General features: G+C 43.2%; 1 protein-coding gene across 1 annotated transcript in view; it reads left to right on the top strand.

The window, feature by feature from the left end:
- LOC149317936 (nucleotidyltransferase MB21D2) overlaps positions 1-15,673 on the top strand; it is a 77,074-nt gene extending 61,401 nt beyond the window's left edge. Inside the window, exon 2 of the mRNA XM_089508688.1 lies at positions 8,939-15,673. Coding sequence (XP_089364814.1) covers positions 8,939-10,203 — 1,265 coding nt within the window. The 3' untranslated portion in view covers positions 10,204-15,673. The remainder of the gene's footprint in view (positions 1-8,938) is intronic.
- The last annotated feature ends 4,100 nt before the right edge of the window (positions 15,674-19,773 follow it).

Below are 19,773 nucleotides of genomic sequence, written 5' to 3'. Positions count from 1 at the left end.
AACCACTGCACCAGCCTGGCTCTCTTGGATATACACATATCCTCCAAAATCAACTCATTCATTATATGGCATTGGAGAAATACATGGGCTGCCAAGAAGGCAAATGAAAGCAAAATTTTCTCTAGAACTCAAAACGTCTCAGTGTTTGTTATTATACTTTGGATATATCATGAGGAAACAGGACTCACTGGAAATAATGCTGGAAAAACTGAAAGGCAGTAGGAAAAAAGGAAGATCACCATGTAAGTGAATGGATTCTACCAAGGAATCTATGGTTGCCCTGAGTTTGCAAGACCTGAGCAGGGCTGCTGGAGATTGGGGATTTTTGAGTTCTCTCATTCAGATGGAAACTGTATGAGCCATATTAAAGGGAAACTGAAGATGAGTCAGAGATGTGATTCAGCAGCTAAAAAGCCAATAAGATTCTAGGCTGCATCAATAGGAGTATAGTCTGAGATTGAGGGAAGTAATAATAAGTCAGGGATGATGGGAGTTGTAGCTCTTCACTTCTGGCTCGAACTCACCACCTTGTTACGCACCGGCGCTGACCAGTTTTGGCCAGTGGTTAAAGCTTTGCTCTAAAGCAGCAGAGTTACAGAGAATAGGCTGAAGACCCTGACAAACTCTCCAAGCCTTCTCACTCTTGCTTCCACAGAAGTCTTCACACTTCTTCAGGATCCAGCTGGCTCTTGTATCTTCATTCAAGACACCAGACAACTCAGTAGTCTTATATAAAAGATCTACTTTATTCTACTATATACAGCTCCAAAACTATCCAACACAACTCTAATATTCCTCACTACTACTACCCACAAAATACATTGGGATTCATAGCCATTATTATAGCCCTTGGAAAACACCACCCACTCTTGTCAGTATCCACCCAGTGGGCGTGTACAACCATCTTCATTGGTTCTCTTGGTTCATCCCTCAATTAATGATTTCATCATCTCAGCCTTGTCCACTTAACAATTCTCAGGTGTGTTCAATTATCCACTTTGCATTTCTGTCCTTGGCATTTAGGACTTGCTAATTACATTACCATTTACACCTGTGTGGCTTCTAATTGCTTTTGCTGAGTCATCCTGACTCTCACATACATGTTTTATTTCTTACACTGTATATCCCATGTTGCTTTTTCCTTAACATAATACCCCTCTATTCCACTTTGGTCAGGCCTCACCTGGAATCCTGTGTACTATTCTGGGCACTATAATTCAAGAAGGATGCTGAGAAGCTGGAGGGTGTCCAGAGGAGGGTCACCAAAATGGTGAAAAGGCTGGAAACCACCAGGCTCTATGAGGGAGCTGGGGATGTTTAGCCTGGAGAAGAGAAGGTTAAGTGGGGACATAGAGTCCTTGGCCATATAGTAATTACTCCCATACACCATGGATATTCTTGGTCTTGTTATAACCTGGCCTGTGATTATTAGATTTTAAATATTAATTATGTAATTTTAATCTTAATGTGTTTAATTCTTTTTTAAGGGGGGGATTATGTATATTATTGTATGATTTTAAATGTTGTTTTTTATTATTTATTATGTTGAGGATGGAGCCAGCTTGTTTTCTGCTAGTGCAGAGAACAGGACAAGGAGCAATGGATTCAAACTACATGAAAAGAAATTCCACCTCAACATGAGAAAGAACTTCTTGACAGTAAGAGCTGTTTCCCAGTGGAAGACACTGTTGCCTTGAAGTCTCCTTCTTTGGAGGCTTTTAAGCAGGGGCTGGATAGCCATCTGTCACAGGGAGGGCTTGGATGGTATCTTCCTGCATGGCAGAATGGGTTGGATTGGATGGCCCTTGAGGGTCTCTTCCAACCCTTGGATTCTGTAAGTTGAAGCTCACTTGATGGCATGGGATGGCAAATGCACATTGTTGGGGTGGGTGGGTGATTATGCCATATGTCCATAGCTATTATGGCTTGGAACAGCTGCCATGTGTGGATCATTAGGAAATAGTAGTAGTAATAATAATAATAATAATAATAATATAAGCTTTTATTTATATACCACTTTTCCTCCAGATCAAAGCGGTGTAGATCTCCAAGCGGATTATTTTACTGGGGCGAAAGTCAAAGAGTTTGGCAAATGGCTGCTCTGTTTGCTTTGTAGCTACAACAGTTGTGGGCAATTGCATGGTTAATTCTCTCCCTTCCCCGCCTCCCCTAGCACATCACACTGACACATTCTAGTTTACCCAGAAGGATTGCAAAGCACTTTTCATGTTGTGCTAGCTTTATTTTCAGCTAATTTTTGTCCCTTCTAAAAGTGTGGGGTGGGCAAATAAAGACAAACTGCTATATTCTGGTTCATTTTTGCTGGGCTTCAGGCAATGTGAGATAATTTTTTGCTTGGGGATTTAAAAAAATATGAAGGGGTTGTCCAGTAACTTTGAGGTTGTTGGTTGTCTTTACTTCTAGGTGTGTATTTTTAAAGCTGTTATTCCCCCAGAAGCTGGCTAGGTGGTAGTGGCGATCTTGATATTTTCCCTTGTGATTTTAGTGGAACAGGAGAAGTCCTATAATGTGACGTTGGCATCTATTTCTGCTTTAAACTTTCAAAGTTGGAAGGAGCTGTTTTAGAAATGGATTATTTTTGGTCTCACTTCCTCTTAGCTTTGTGGGTACAAAGCCCAAAAGTTTATTCCATAAACTTACCCTTTGCTGGTTCTGCTCTTGCATCTACTATAAAATGATATACTACTGGAGATCTTCGGTATACTAAAGATCTTCAACCTTTTGAGGCTGATGGGGAAGACTGTGTCAGAAGAGCCTCCATATGCCATAGCAGTGTGCCCCTGAAAGAGTGCAGTTGTTGCTTTCAGGTCATGCTGGTTGGCTTCCCAGATGTATCTTAGAACGAGGAATGAGGGGCAGAGATTTTGTACTGATCCATCCAACCTGCTAGTACAAATCTACCCCTTTGCCATCTGAAAAATATGCAAAAGCCCTCGTCTATATTCTCTTCTGACTTTCCTAGATCTGCAGAATGTCCCCCGAAAAACCTTACTGAACACAAGAAATTATTTTGGGGAAAACAAAACCCAACATCCCAACTCCTTTTCTGCATAAACAAAGGCAAAAAAAAGGTCTCTTGGGCTGCAAAATATTGTTATTTGACACCACTTTATATGTCATGGTTCCATGCCATGGAATCCTGGGATTTGTAGTTTCTTGTGGCACTAGAGTTCTCTTACAGGAAAGGCTAAATATCTTACATAGGAAGGATATCTTTTGGCCATTTAATGATAGGTGATGAATTCTTCTTTTTGCATCCTTAGAATATAAATCCCGTGATTCCATAACATTCAGCCTTTGTAGTTAAAGCGGTGTCAAACTACTTTATTTTTGCAGTGTGGCAGCAGCCCAGGACTCTAGAATACAAACTAATGGATTCAAATGACAAGAAAAGTGATTGCAACAAACCCTTATGTAGAACTTTCTAATAATAATATAATAAAAATAAATAAATTAAACTTTTATTTCTACCCCGCTTTTTGTAAAAAACAATTAAAGCAGCTTAACAACAATATTAAAATAATACACCATATACTGTATACAAAATATACTCCCCTTAAAAAAGAATTAAACAGTTTAAGGTTAAAATTACATGAACAATTAAAACAATAACAGTGGGCAGAGTCACCAGATATATGTGTGTGGGGGGGGTCGCTATATGGCTGAGTAATTTATTCTGGGAAGGCCTGCCGGAAAAGATCAGTCTTAACAGTCTTCTTGAAACTATCTAGATTGGTGTTTTGATGGATCTCGTCAAGCAGGCCGTTCCATAGTTTGGGTGCGGTTGCAGAAAAAGCCCTCTGGGAGGTCGCAGTCAATTTGGTCTTTATAGGTTGCAGTTAAGTTCCCCCCAGAGGACCTGAGAGCACAGGGCGGATTAATAATTAATAATAATAATTTAATTTATTTCTATACCGCTATTCCAGGGATCACAGCGGTGTACAACAGCAAGTAAAACATACATCATATCGTAAAAATACAACAATTAACAATGAAAAACAATTAAAACCCTACAAAACAACCCCATACAAATGGCTGGATAGATGGAATCTGCCAATTACATTGCCAGGGGAGAAAAGATGACAACAGGATTGTATGGAAGTAGGCGATCCTTTAAATAAGTTGGGCCCAAGCTATGTAGGGCCTTAAAAGTAATAATCAACAACTTGTACTGTGCCCGAAAACCTTCTGGCAATAGAGGAGACTGGTCTGCCTCAGAAGATGGTGGACTCTCCATTTTTGGAGATCTTTAAGCAGACTTTCAATGGCCACCTTTCCAGAGTGTTTTATCTCTGTATTCCTGCATGGCAGGAGGCTGGATTAGATGGCCCTTGGGGTCTCTTCCATCCCTGTGATTATGTGAAGAAGACTCTCAGCTCAGCCAGGTGACAGTCTGAAAAGTGCAAGAACTTTAAATGGTTCAGAAGTGGAGAGAGACCATGAGGCTACAAAGACATTCTGATTAGACAAAGTTGGCAAATTATGCTGAAAAAAATGTCCTGTAGTTCTGTCCAGAAAAGAGTGCTCTTCCTTTAGATCCAAGTTAATGCATCTTGAACCTGAGTCCTGATGGGTAGATGATGGTTGTGTTTTGGTGGTGGGGCTGAGGGAAAGAAATGAGAAAGTAAGGTCAAAGTAGTAGCATGGCATCCCCAAACCTACCCTCTGTAGGATTTCATGGTCTGAATTGCATCACTAGACTCAACCAGCCCTTTGAGTCAGTTGAGAGCATTTCTGAAGACTGAATGTTGTTGTTGTTGTTGTTATTAGGCAATGTGTTGACTCACCATTCAACAGTTGAGTGAATAGGTCTATTTTCGTGGAGACCAGCCAACAGGATTCCAGCCATGTGTGTTGCTTTGGATTGAGTTAATTTTGCATTGTAAAACTGTGGCTTGCTTTCCATCCAGCATTCTCTATAATGAGGCCAAATAAAGACTACTGTATTTTAAAAAATGTAGACCTCGAGGAGCATTTGCTATTTTGGGGAAAGATCTGTGCAAGAATTGCTGAGTGTTCCTCATGGAGTGTAGCAGGGGAAGCAGAGAGTTGAATGAGAAGGGAGGAGGAGGAGGAGGGAATTGATGCGGGTTGGATGTGTTCCTTTTATTACATCACAAGAATCTTCAAAAGGGAGCACAGCATCACATTCGCTCGGCATGTGATTTTAAAAATAGTTTTCCCCAAAATAACTCCAGCCGTCCCATAGGGCTCTCTTTCACTGGCATGTGTATTTAACAAGTTAGGTTTGTGCTGGTGGTTGTGTGTGGTTTTAATCTTTTAAAGAAAAAGAGAAAACTCATAGCAGCAACTAACTTTTCAGAAACTAGAAGAGGAGAGAGATTTTGGCCTCTGCCTCTGTGTGACTCTTGCCTGACAGAGTTTAGGATGGCTTGTTATGAATGACCAGCATGACCAGGTGTCCTCACCGCAAAGGAGGACAAGGCACCACTAAATGTAGGATATTCAAGAAAAATGTAGGGCATTACAAAATAAAAACTTGAAACACTCAGAAATGTCAAATTCATGCTTCATTGTCATGCTCCAAATGGAGGACATTTTGGAATTCCTTCTGGATAGAAGATTGAAATGGAGGACATATCCTGGAAAAGGAGGATGCCTGGTCACCCTGTGAATGTCATGGGCTCTTTTGACTTGGGGTGCATCTACACTGTAGAAATCATGTAGTTTGGCATCGCTTTAACTGCCACGGTTTCCTCCTACAGAACCGTGGGATTTGTAGCAAAGGTATCACTATGTCAACCACCTGTGAAAAAACTTTCAGGTTTTGGATTATTTTGGAATTCCTGATAAGGGAAACTCAATCTGTACTTGAAACATTGAGCTGAAATATGGAAAGCAGTTTAGAGAACAGTGCAATTAAAACAGTGCAGCAGCTTTCATTAAAAACATTCAGTTTTCAAAGACCTTTGAGGTCTTAATGAAGAGGAGGCAATTCTAGACTTCCTAGCCAAGGAGCAGCCACTAAAATGGCTCTGTCTCATATTATGCCTTTGGAGGTGGTGGGAATGAGAAAAGAACCTCTCCAGATGCTCTCTGGACCTGGGCAGGCACAAATGGGGAGATAATGGCCTTTCAAATAGCCTGGAACTAAGCCATATAGGGCTTGCTGGAGAGAGTGTAACCTATACCACCATGGGGAGATACCTAAAGCAGGCTTGGCATGAGATAGGCATTGGGCCCTCCACCTTAGCAAGCTGCATCTTGGGCCCAAAGGGGACAAGAGACCAAACTAGTATACCAAGCATACCCTCCAACCATCCTGGATTTGGCAAGGACATTTCCAATTCTCTGCCACCCCATTTTTATAGCTGCCTTTAAAATGTCCCAGTTTCTTTCTCTTCCTCCCACTTTCCCTCTTTCTCCTCAGCTTACTTCAGTTGCTGCAAATGAATACCAAGTGCAAAAAAAAAAAAATAGTTTGCACTCAAACTCAGCAGTGGGGAGAAGAAAAGGGGGCAGAATCTTGACCTTCCCTAAAAATTAGTTTGCATTAACTCAGCAAAGTGAAGAAGAATAGGGGGCAGAATCTTGCCCTCCCCAGTAGGTTCAGGCTGAAACAAACTGTTGCAGCCTCTTTTAGAATAACAGAATCATAGAGTTGGAAGAGACTCCCAAGGTCCATCCAGTTTAACCCCATTCTGCCGTGCAGGAAGACACCATCCACTCCCTGTGACAGATTGCCATCCAGCCTCTGTTTAAAAATTCCACAGAAGGAGAAGACAATGCTCTCCAAGGCAGTGCATTCCTAGTTTGTCTGTTCTTCCTCATTAATAAACATCTTAACCACACTCTGATGTTGCTTGGTCACATGTCTGCTGGTTTGCATTTGTACAATGTTGGAGGGCATGACCAAGGCATTGCACATTTTCATCCCAACAAACACTTAGCCAAGAAAGTGGCAGCATGTCGTGCCGAGCTGAGATTTGACCCGCCGTTAGGCTGTGTTGGCCACAGGCTGGTTTTTATTCTTTTAGGAACATTCTCTCACTTGCCCCGGTGCCTTTGCTCTTGTTCTCAGTCCATGCTGCCAATTCCAGCTCCAGCCTCCTTTCTCTTTTTTTGTCCTTGTCCCAACATAATTTGCATTTGCACAGAACTTCTCCTGCCCTGGCCAAGCGATGTGGGTGGCCACTGGACCAAAACACAGTTGGCCAGCAGACTACAGGTTTCCCCTACAGCTCTTTTGGAACAGAGTTGCCTTGATTGAAATCAAATGGATTCAGATAATAATGCAAATTGCTTTTCTGGTGTTACAGATTCAAATCACCTTCTAACTCACCAATGTTTAATCATCCTGACTGATTCAATGGCTGTACCTTAGTGCAATAATATGATTCAGGCTGTTTTCACCTTTAAATCCAGTTTTAAAAAATGCACCCCCAGGGAACAAAAAACCCAACAACTCTATTTCTGGGTTTACTGGGTGTTTTTTGGCTGATTTCTGATAATATCTGGAGGTTTAGGTGCAGCCAGAATGTGTGTCTTGAATCCCAGTGCTGTTCCAGGTGGTTTTAAGGGGCATTAAATGGGCATTTTTTTGACTCAAGAAAAACCCTTTCTTTGAGTGTACGGGGTTGTATCTGCAGTGCAGAAATAATCCAGGTTGACCACACTTGATCTGCAAATAGTCCTTGAAAACTATTCAAAACTTTCTTGCAGTGAGATTCTAATGCATAAGTTAACACAAATGAACATAGAACACATTTGAGCCACCCAAATATAAAAATATACCAATTTAAAATTCCTAGTTTAAAGTGACACAGTGTGCCCTGTTCTTGCTGGGACCAGGGTTTTGCAAAAGATCTGGGCTTCTCAGTGCAAACATATCTATTTCTGTAGTCTTCTGCTCTTAGAATCATAGAATCATAGAGTTGGAAGAGATCACAAGGGCCATCCAGTCCAACCCCCCTGCCATGCAGGAACTCACAATCAAAGCACCCCCAACAGATGGCCATCCAGCCTCTGTTTGAAGACCTCCAAAGAAGGAGACTCCACCACTCTCTGAGCGTGTTCCACTGTCAAACAGTTCTTACTGTCAAGAAGTTACTCCTAATATTCAGCTGGATTTTCTTTTCCTGTAGTTTGTACCCCATTGTTCTGTGTCCTATTTTCTAGAGCAGTAGAAAACAAGCTTGTTTCATCCTCAGTATGACACCCCTTCAAATATTTAAACAGGACTATCATATCACCTCTTAACTGTCTCTTCTTCAGGCTAAACATACCCAGCTCCCTAAGTTGCTTCTCATAGGGCATGGTTTCCAGACCTGTTACTAATTATCAATAGCCCACTACCAAGCGTAGTATGCATTGCCGTTGTTCTTTTTGAGAGTACTCATCTAGGAAACCCTTCGCCATTGCATGATGGCTGAGTCTAGCTTGTGCCCAGTGTGTCACCGGTTTGTTCTGTTTATATTTGGAATGATGGTGCTAGTTCTGCAGAGAATTCACCAGTTGGCAGGAGATAGACTTCTGCTGCTTCAGCAGCTGGAACAAATAGAACAGACCACAAATGTTAGCGACAGAGTTTTATTGTTGGAGGGAAGAGCGTTGGCTGGTGACTTCCATGTCAATTGAAGTTGTTGGATGCTTCCAAATCCAGTGAATGCTTTAGTTGTGAATTCTTGCATGGTAGAATGATGTTGGATTAGATGGCCCATATGATCCCTTCCAACTATACAATTCTATATGCAGGGCTGACTTGACACTGCTGCCATGGCTCCATCTTATGGAATTCTGGGATTTATAGTTTGTTGTAGCACCAGAGCTCTCTGAGCTCTTTCTATCCTTCTTCATGGTAGACTCTGAAGTGGTGTTGAAGCTGGATGCGTCCTCCTGCTTTAAATGACCTTTATAGAGTCTCTAATGCTGCCCCTTTCTCTCTTTCTCTTTCCAGGCATGGTACAGAAACTCGACCAAAAACTTCCGGTGGCTAACGAGTACCTGCTACTTTCAGGAGGTGTCCGGGAAGGGGTGGTGGACCTGGACCTGGATGAGCTGAACATCTATGCCCGTGGCACTGACTATGATATGGACTTCACCCTCCTGGTGCCAGCCCTGAAGCTCCATGACCGGAACCAGCCGGTCACCCTGGACATGCGCCACTCAGCCCTCTGCCACTCATGGCTGAGTTTGCGGCTCTTTGATGAGGGGACCATCAGCAAGTGGAAGGATTGCTGCACCATCGTGGACCACATCAATGGGGCTACCAACTACTTCTTCTCCCCCACCAAAGTGGCTGAGTGGTTCTATGACTCGATCAGCATCGTCCTGTCTGAGATCCAGAAGAAGCCCCAGAGGGGCATGCCCAAAGTGGAGAAGGTGGAGAAGAATGGGACCATCATCTCCATCATTCTGGGTGTGGGTAGCAGTCGCATGCTCTACGATGTCGTCCCTGTTGTCTCATTCAAAGGCTGGCCAGCTGTGGCCCAGAGCTGGCTGATGGAGAACCACTTCTGGGATGGGAAGATCACTGAGGAAGAGGTAATCAGCGGCTTCTACTTGGTGCCGGCCTGTTCCTACAAGGGCCGGAAGGACAATGAATGGCGACTGTCCTTCGCCCGGAGCGAAGTCCAGCTGAAGAAGTGCATCTCCCCTAGCCTCATGCAAGCCTACCAGGCCTGCAAAGCCATCATCATCAAGCTTCTCTCCCGCCCCAAGGCCATCAGCCCCTACCACCTGCGCAGCATGATGCTCTGGGCCTGCGACCGGCTCCCAGCCAACTACCTGGCCCAGGAAGACTACGCGGCCCATTTCCTCCTGGGTCTGATCGATGACCTCCAGCACTGTCTGGTGAACAAGATGTGCCCCAACTACTTCATTCCCCAGTGCAACATGTTGGAGCATCTCTCTGAGGAGACAGTCATGCTCCATGCCCGGAAGCTCTCCTCCGTACGCTCGGACCCGGCTGAGCACCTCCAGACAGCCATCGAGCACGTCAAGGCGGCCAACCGGCTCACACTAGAACTCCAGCGGAGAGGCAGCGCCAGCAGTATCCCGTCCCCACAGTCGGACGGTGGGGACAGCAGTCAGCCTGATGACCGGTTGGCCAAAAAGCTTCAGCAGCTGGTGACTGAGAACCCAGGGAAGTCCATCTCCGTCTTTATTAATCCTGATGACGTTACCCGGCCTCACTTTAGAATCGACGACAAATTCTTCTGAGGGTTGCCCCCACCTCAGCCCCTCCACACATCCCCCCCACATTTTTAGACTTGAGCAAAGATTTTTTTTTCTTTCTGGCATTTCCTCTCTTTTTTCCTCCTCCCTCTCTTGCTATTTCTTCTTTTACATATCCAGTTTAGAATGGATTTGCTGAGAGCAACACAGAACCAGCAAGAAGGTTCTCCAGGAGAGTGCAGGGTTAGACCCTTTTACTCACTGTTGCCCTCACCCCTGTTTGTGTGTATTTGTGTGTTTGTATGTATGGTTTAAATCAGGTGGGGAAATGTCAGGGGGGTGACTCTCCCCCACACAGAGCTGAAAGTGCTACCCTCATGGTCCAAATTTAGGTTAAATTTGCCCCCAGTGCCTTCCAACATCCCCCTAGGAGCCACAGTGGGCAACTTCACCACTTTTTCAGCAAGGAAGATCCTTTTTATATATAAACAAGAATTGTCCCAAAAGACAATTTAAGTCTTTTCCTGCATACAGAAAAAAACTCTGCAAGGCCTAGACCTGCTTAGAATGCACAGATGTGGTTAAACTAGAGATACCTCTACCCTGTAGAAATAATGCAGTTTGACACTGTTTTAACAGCCATGGTTCCATCCTTCAGAATCCTAGGCAGGTTTGCAGTTTATTGAGGCACCAGTCCTCTTTGGCAGAGAAAGCTAAGGACCTTAGAAAACAACAGATCCCAGGATTCCACAAGATGGAGCTACAGCACTTAAAGTAGTGTCAAACTGCATTATTTATATAGTGTAGATGCAGTCTAGGGGCTATTTGTGGGCAAAAAGCCCCTCCCTTTTTTTAAATCTGGGGAGATTTTTGGCAGGTCCAAAATAGCCTTGGAGGACCATACTGTCTCCATCCCTGTTCTAAGAGAAACTTGAACCAAAAACCACACATATAAACACACACACCTTTCCTGGCCTCCTTGTTTGTATGCTTCCTTTCTGTGGTCAGAAGGTTCTGCTCTCCTTCCATCATCTCTTCTGCTCCTGGTTTTGTTGGGCCACCCCCCAAAAAAAAATTCTGTTTGCTCAAGGACAGCTAGTGTGAGAGATTCTGGCCAGGAAGGCTTGACCCTTCGCTTGAGATCCCTCTCTACTGACCACTCCACCTTTTTGACCCAGAAGGATCAAATTGACTTTTTAAGCTTAGGGATACAAGAGACATTTTTCAAGTTTCTTCTCAAGACCTCCCTTCCCCGCCTCCTTGCCCCGAATCACCTCTTTTTGGTCACCTCTTCTTGAATGTAATGGTTCAGAATAAGACTTCATCCAGTGCAAAGAACTCTGTTTCGGCTCATCTTCCTTGAGGAATAAGGTTCTGGAATGTTAGTTTTTAGTGGGTGTAATTATTCAAAGCCTTATTTAAATGCTATTAAAGAACATACCATCGTAAATGTCATTTTGCACTAATGACACCTCATGCCACAGCTGTGACTCCAACAGTCTTCTCCTGCCTTTAGTGGGGAGCATCTGTTGGGGAGCTCTGATCCGATCAGTGCTCTAGACAAGCATTTATATTATTTCCCCTTGATCTGATCCAAAAGGTAGGGCTGGATCCTGTTTCATACACAATGGCTGGAGCCTCTCATAAACCTGCTCTATACTTCAGTCAATTAACCTGATGTGATTTGCTGCTTCTGTGAGATACAGAAGTTCCAAGAACTACATTTTGCAAAGTCACCAACTGTTCTATTCTGGGTGCCTTCTTTTCTTTTCTTTGTGGTGCTCCAACTGAAGATGAAAAACCACCATTATATTTTTCACCCAAAAAACTATTGTGTGTGAGAAAAAGGCAGTATTGTGTGTGTGTGTGGGGGGGGGGGGGAAATTGCCTAGCACAATGGCATAGTGGTTTGGGTGCTGGACTACAACTCTGGAGACCTGGGTTCGATTCTCAGCTGAGCCATGAAACCTATTTGGTAACCTTGGGGTGCCACACTCTCTCATCCTCAGGGGAAAGCAGTAGCAAAGCTCCTCTGAACAAATCTTGCCAAGAAAACCCCCATGATAAGGTTGGCATAAGTTAGAAATGATTTGAAGGCACACAGCAACAATAATGGCATCTTATTAAGCAGTACACATTCATAACTATTTGGTATCCCTGTTTGTGATAGGTGAACTATTGTCACAATTGCAAAGGCCAACTTCCCAAACCTACTTTAACAGCCAGCTACTGTTCTAGGCAACAGAAGACTGTTCTGCTCAATGCAACAGGATGCTATTTCCAGCCCTCTCCTGCCAGTGATCTGTGATGTGATGAAGATAGTGACAAGAGTCTTGCTTTTGTTTGTCATAGCCCTGCTCATAGTCATTCTCTGACCACTACCAGTTTACTCTGAGGCTCAATGCAGCTACCGGCTGTTAGGATAGGAGTGAAGAGTCAGGTCAAGAGACAATATGTAGTTAAGTACAGGTTGAGTCTCCCTTATCCAGAATTCCAAAATCTAAAATATTCCAAAACCCAAAACTTCTTTCATGGGTGGCTGAGATCATGTCACCTTTCCCTTTGGATGGTTTAGTGGACACAAACTTTGTTTCATGCACAAGATTATTAAAAATATTGTATAAAATTACCTCCAGACTATGTATATAAGATGTATATGAAACAGATGAATTTTGTGCTTAGATCTGGGTCCCAAGATATCTCATTATGTATGTATGTCCACTGGGCAAGTCATATGGTCTCAGCCTCAGAGGATGGCAGTGGCAGACCCTCTCTGAAGAAACTTGCCAAGAAAGGGTTACTCTAGGGTTTCCCTAAGTCAGAAATGAAGGCACAAAACACAAGAACAACAAATGCAAATATTCTAAAATAAAAATCCAAACTCTAAAACATATCTGGTCCCAAGCATTTTGGGTAATGGGAACTCAACATGTATTCCTAACTACTTTGGTGAGATAAGATCTCAGCCATGCTTTTCGGACCTCCCCCCCCCCCCCCCTACACAAAGCACTATTATCAGGATCCTGCCTTAAGGAAATGGAGTGCAACTTTACATAATGCCACCTTGTTGGTGAATTGTGACCTTGCACAATTGAATGTGTAACCAAATGCAACTATACACATCCATGCCCCTTACACATCCACATTGTCTCTCAGTGCACAGTCACACATAATGGTATATTGTGCACAACTCTTATCCTCAACTTTGAATTGAATAAAGCCACATCTGTTGGGGAACCTACACACTCATAGGGTGCAATCGGTATTCTGCCCCCCCCCCCCCTGCACAAAACACCTTTCAGGAAACATTTACTGAAGAGTCCCCAAATGACTCACCACCACCACCAAAAAGTAATTGAAAAATTTGCAAAACTCTTGTATTCTTGCCTTATGGAGAAACGACTCCTGAAATTTTTTACACTGATGTGCCAGAATGAACTAAGGGAAGATTTGCAGCTCAACTCAAAGGATGCAGGCAGGCTCATGTGGGGAGATACCGTGCATTGTGTTGATCTCTGTGGGTCAGCTGGTGATTACCTTGTCAACAGGGCAGTGAATCCAATCCAAGTTTCAAAAAAGCCCTCTAAGGTTTTGAAGTCTGTTCCTAAAGGGCTTTCAGTACATTGGGGCCCCTTTAAAACCATCCCCTTTAAAGCCAGCCAAAACCTGGAATAGATTCACCACCCAGCCTCTGAGGAGATGTGCATACATTCCAGAAATGATCTGCCAAGGACAACTTGTAGATGCAGAAGAGAAATGATCAAGTTCTCTACAAAATCCAGATTGCAAAGCTAGCAGAGGCCACTCCCCTACTACACTGTGCTTTGGGGTTCTTTATGAGCTAGGTGATATTAAAAAATGACAGCTACTATTCTGTGCATGTTTTACACATACACATAGGCTCCCTTATGTCTGTGGTTGTACTTTGTTTGAGCATCCCTATTTAGTTCACATGTTTATAAGTGGAGTTCTGAAAACACAACTGTTGCATGAACAATTGGATGATGATTATTAACCTTAGTTTTATAATACCATAAAAACCATGACAACCAAATCTTAAATCAAAACCCTCAAGTTGCAGCAATTTCTCATTTTTCAGAGTTATCCAATCTTTTAGCCTCACTTTTAGTTTGCGGGGGGAGTGTTCTTATGGGGCTGGTGTCCCCTGAGGAAACTGTGATGCCTTACCAGCTCTGTGCTTCTGGAAATTCAAGATTACCTACCAGGAGACCATCCTTGGATTTCATTCTGGCTAGCTGGGCTTGCATTGCCCAGAGATGCAAGTGGGAGCCCAGTATGTGGTGAAGCTGCACTAGCCATGTGGGCCCTATAAGTCAGGGGTGGGATCCAAATGTTGCAGGCAGGTGATCCACTCTGGATCCAGGGATCATTCCACAGTTGACTGCAAAAGCCTTTGTCATGGAGAGCAGGTAAGAGTATGCCTAGTACACCAATGGTCTGAGCTGGTGAGAAATGGTTTTGTTAAGTACCTATATCCAGGTTCTTTATCTAGAGTACTGTGTCAAATTCTGTACAGTTCAAGAAGGATACTGACAAGCTGGAAGGTGTGCAAAGAAGAATGACAAGATGACCAAAGATCTGGCAACCAAACTTTATGAGGAACAACTGAGGGAGATGGTAATGTTTAGCTTGGAGAAGAGAAGACTGGAGTGTGGCATGATAGAGCCATCTTTAAATATCTGAAAGGAGGTCATGTCGAAGGTGGAGCTAGCTTGTTTTCAGCTGCTCTAGAGAGTAGGATTTGAATGAGTGGATTCAAGACAGCGAAGGAAATTCTGAATAGTATTAGGAAGAACATGCTGAAGGCAAGGGTTGTTTGACAGTGGAATGGACTCCGTAGACGATTGTAGGTTCTCCTTCATGGAAGATCTTCTAAATAGGGGTTGGAGGCCCACCTTGCAGAGGTCCCATAGCAGTGGATTTCTGCACATCAGGGCTGAGCTAGATGATCTCTCTGAAGCCTTCCAACTAAGTATACACAGTCTCCATAAACCTTGTAAAGAAGGTATGTACCTATAGTTTTAGGCCACATCCACAAAAGAGTGGTATCTTTATTGGCCAACAAAAATACAGAAAATCTCTGTCTGGCATTTTGGTTGGCCAAGAAGGATATAGCTCTTTTATGGGTTTTGGATTTTGTTTTGCAACAGCTACCTCTGGATATGTTTTCAAGATGATCGAAGGTCTGGAAACCAAGCCTTAGGATGAATGACATAAGGAGTTGGATACGTTTAGCCTAGAGAAGATAAAGTTAAGAGGAGACATGATGGTCATGTTTAAATATTTAAAGAGATGTCATATTGAGGATGGGGAAAACTTGTTTGCTGCAGTTCTAGAGACTAGAAATGGAGTGGTGGATTCAAACAAGAGGAAAAGGGATTGCACCTCACCATTTGGAAGACCTTTCTCATGGTCAGAGCTATTTGACCATGGAATGGGTTCTTTTGGAAGGTGGTGGAATCTCTCATCTTTGGAGGTCTTTAAACAGACGATGGATGTGTATCTTTCAGAAGTGATTTAATCACATTAGACTAGGGGCTTTATCTCACAGAAATAGAAAAGAGGAATTTCAAAAAGATAAAAGCATCTTTGGCCAATAGAGTCAACCCTTCATATCCATGGATTCTTTATCTATGGCTTTAAGCATCCACAGCTTGAAAATATTTTTAAAATATATAAATTCCAGAAAGCAAATCTTGATTTTGCCATTTTATATAAGGGACACCATTTCCCTATGCCATTGTATTTAATGAGACTTGAGCATCCAAGGATTTTGGTATCCATAGGGGGTCCTGGAACCAAACCCCAGCAGATATCAAGAGCCCACTGTACTTATTGCACAACATTGTTTCCATCCTGCTTCTGCCTTGAATTCCATTTGTGAATGCAGTGCACCTTTTCATTGACAGGTAAAACCCATCAATAAGCTCTCAGTCTCACTGCTATTCCATGACTGCGTCATGCAATAGGTCTCTTCCACTGCAGTTCCACTTCTCAGGCAGCCACATGAGATGAATGACCCTGATTCTGCCCCACTCCCCCTTTTCCTCAAGATTCCCAAGAAGGATCTTTTTTCCCCATTTCTTTTCCTTTTTATTTCATTGCATTGACATAATTTTGCAATTGCAGTAAAAATAAAAATAATAACTAAAAAGCATGCTGGTTATGGAATAGTGTAGGAAGGTTGGGTGAGGGCAGCCATGTGGAAGAAAGAGCATCGGACCATAGACAGTCAAAGCAGCACTTTAGCACTATTGCAGGGAAGAGTGATAACTAATGTTCCCAAACCAGTATGTTTCCATTTCCTTAAAGTACCCCAATTGCATGGAGATAACAGGTTGGTGTGATAAAGTCCTAGGTTTCGGGGTCACTGCTTCCAACTCTTCTGTGACTCTGTAGGAAAAGTAGTTTAAGCAGCTTCTTCCAGATAAGACTGAACAATGGAGTTCTCTTAATTTTGAATAAAAAGAAAGGGGGGCCAGAACACATTCATGTGAATTCGGTAGTTCAGCGAATTTACATGAATTCGAATTGCATTCGAACTGACTTTCCGTTGCCTGAAAATAGCTTGCTATTGCCCGAAATTGTGTGTGGTAGTTATCACACAATAAAGTGAAACCCCATGCATTTGGATTGACTTCCCATTGCTTGAAATTGCATGTGGGTAGTCTATCACGCAATAACATTAAACCCCATGATTGTGTTCGGATTGCCATTGGATTATACTTCCAATTTCCCTTGTCTGATAAACTCCAATGTGCCTTGAATGACCTTAAAGCTTTTTGTTTTGGAGAGAGGTCCTTGCCAGGGAAAGAGCAAAGCACAGGCAGATGCAAGAGCATCTCTCTGCCTTCTCCCACATTTTTGTGCAAATGCTGAAATGATTCAGTTGGGAAACCAGAGATTTCTAGCTTCAGGTGTGCGGGGGGGAGGGTTCAGTCCCTCTCTCCTAGGAGAATACTCATTAATATTTTAAAAATAGAAGGCCAGAAGGAGGAGAGAAAGAGAGAGAGAGAGAAAGAGGGAGGGAAGGGATAGTTTTCTTTCCCACCTCAGCATGGACTTGGAGGGAAACAGGAACATAGAGGAGCATCACCCTCTGAAGGTCATGGAAGATGAAAGTGATTTTTTCCCTGTTTTGTAAAGCCTTGTTGAGATGAGTGTGTTAAACATCTCTGCCCCTGATGCTGAGCCAGGAACAAGGAGAGTAGGAATATTTGGAAAACCTTTGCACAAGGTGTTCATGGCAACTCCAAAAGAGCAGTGAGCATCAGACTGTGCTCCATTGTGGCGATGCCTTTGATCACCATTGCAAAGAACACATTGAAAAGGCTCAGGCAGGTGATGTTCTGTCCTCTCCAGGCAAGGTGTGCTATATATAAATCACCATCTCTAAAATCTAAAGTATAAGGAATGAGCTCTGAAGAGCAGCAAGACAGAAGAAGGCTTATCTTTGTGCCGGAGGAGGAAGGTGATGAGGAGCCTGGCCTCTCTAACCCACCCCCATTCTGCAATATTTTTACAGTTGGCCCTTGATATCTATGGGTTCTTTATCCATGGATTTAACCATCCATGGCTTGAAAATATTCCAAAAAGTTGCAAATTCCAAAAAGCAAACCTTGATTTTGCTCTTTTACGTAAAGGACGCCATTTCACTGTGCCATTGTATTCAATGGGACTTAAACATCCACAGGTTTTGCTGTCCATGGGGAGTCTTTGAACCAAACTCTAGTGGATAACACTGTATTTATTTATGTGTTTTCAAGACAAAAATTGGGAACTATTTTCACAGGGGCAGACAGGTTTGTTCATTTGCCCAAATAACAAAGCAAAAAGGCCAGTTATCACTGGAGTCGTGAACAACAGGGGAAAAATATTTGGAGCTTTTAACATTAGAACCAGAGATAATGCAAGACTGGCTGGGAAGGATGGGCATTGTAGTCTTTCTCCCTTGATATCATGGGGAAATTCATTCTGATTTGCCAATAAAATCGCATTTCAGGCTCTGCATTTTGTTGCCGTGTGCCTTCAAGTCATTTTGACTTATAATGATCCTGAGGTGACCCATCACAGGGTTTTCTGAGGCTGAGAGTGTACGACTTGCCCAAGGTCACCCACTGGGTTTCCATGGCTAAGTGAAAAATTGAACGCTGACTTCCAGAGTTCTAGTCCAATGCTCAAACTGCTACACCACATTGGCTCTCTGCATTTTATAAATAGAAATTTGAACAGGTCTTTGTAAACATCAAAGGCTCCAGAGTTACTAGTTTTGTTTTTTTGTTTTTTGTTTTTTAAAGTGGATATTCTACAAATTCCCCTTACCTTAAAAAAACAAACAAACAAAAAAACAAAAACAAAAATAGACACAAAAACTGTTTTAGCCTTTGCTTATACACTGTATCTGTGTGAAACTGAGACAGTACAGTTGGAAAAATGGGTGAAGAACAAGACACAGGAAGGCGTTAGGAAGAACTTAATGATGGTGAGAGCTTTTTGACAGGGGAAGATGCTGCTGCCTTGGAGGGTGGTGGAGTCTCCTTTGGAGGCTGTTTTCAGATAGAGGTGGGATGGTCAGCTGTCACAGGCAAAGCTTGGATTGTGTCTTCCTGCATGGAAGAAGAGGGATGGATTAATGGCCCCTGGGGATCTCTTCTGACTCTATGCTGTGGGTATGATGGCTGTCTCTTTCAGCCCCCACTTGCCTGGTAAGCCAAAGCATCCTCTAGTAAACCCATCCAGTCTTTAGCAAAATCTTCCTCCCTGCTTGTCTGCCTGAACCCCCAGGCACTGATTTCCCCGCCACACACACATGCCAGCAATCCACCAGTGATAGCTTTGAGGCAGTGGCTGGCACATTGGCCCCTGCCATACGGAGGCAATGGCCGGGAACTAAAGGCCAGTAGCGCACCCTGCTCTGCGAAGGCTTCCACCATGCACAGTGAATTGCACATAAACCGCTGTGGAGAGGGACTCCGTAAATGCCTTGTCATCTCCCATTAAAGTCAGGGAGAGCAACTTCATTGCCTGGTTTAGTGGCTTTCCCTGCTTGGCTGCTTCCTTTCTGCCTTACACAGGAGCTGCAGGAGGCTTGGCGAATCAAGAATCCAGCTGTATTGAAAGAAATGCATTTCTGCCTCACACCCTAATAGACCAATATCTGGACAGATTGGGACACTGACTTTGGTACCCGTATAATCTAAAACAGAAAGTGCCAGATTATCTTACACTGCATATTCCATTCACACTACATTCCCCACCAGATATTTATATTACCTTCCAGGTTAGGCATCAAAACTGGCCTTCCACAGACTTTCTCCAAACACCTTACTATCAGAAATCCTTAATCCTTACATACCAGGGAAAAAGAAGAGACATGCTGGATGTGAGCTCATTTTTCTGGAGCAAAACCTCCAAGGTGTAACAAATGCAAGCATGCTTCTAAGGCTGTATCTACACTGCAGAATTAATGCTACTTGACAATGCTTTAACTTCCACAGATCAGTGCTATGGAATTTTGGTTTTTTGTACAGCGCGCCCGAGCCATACGCGGGCGCGCCATACGCAGCCTTGAGCATACGCGCTCAAGCCACGGGG

This window comes from Sceloporus occidentalis, unplaced genomic scaffold (assembly GCF_023333645.1).
Source record: "Sceloporus occidentalis isolate IW3139 unplaced genomic scaffold, rSceOcc1.0.p SCAF_2, whole genome shotgun sequence".
Taxonomy (NCBI): Eukaryota; Metazoa; Chordata; class Lepidosauria; order Squamata; family Phrynosomatidae; genus Sceloporus; species Sceloporus occidentalis.
This window is presented reverse-complemented; position numbering and strand designations above follow the sequence as displayed.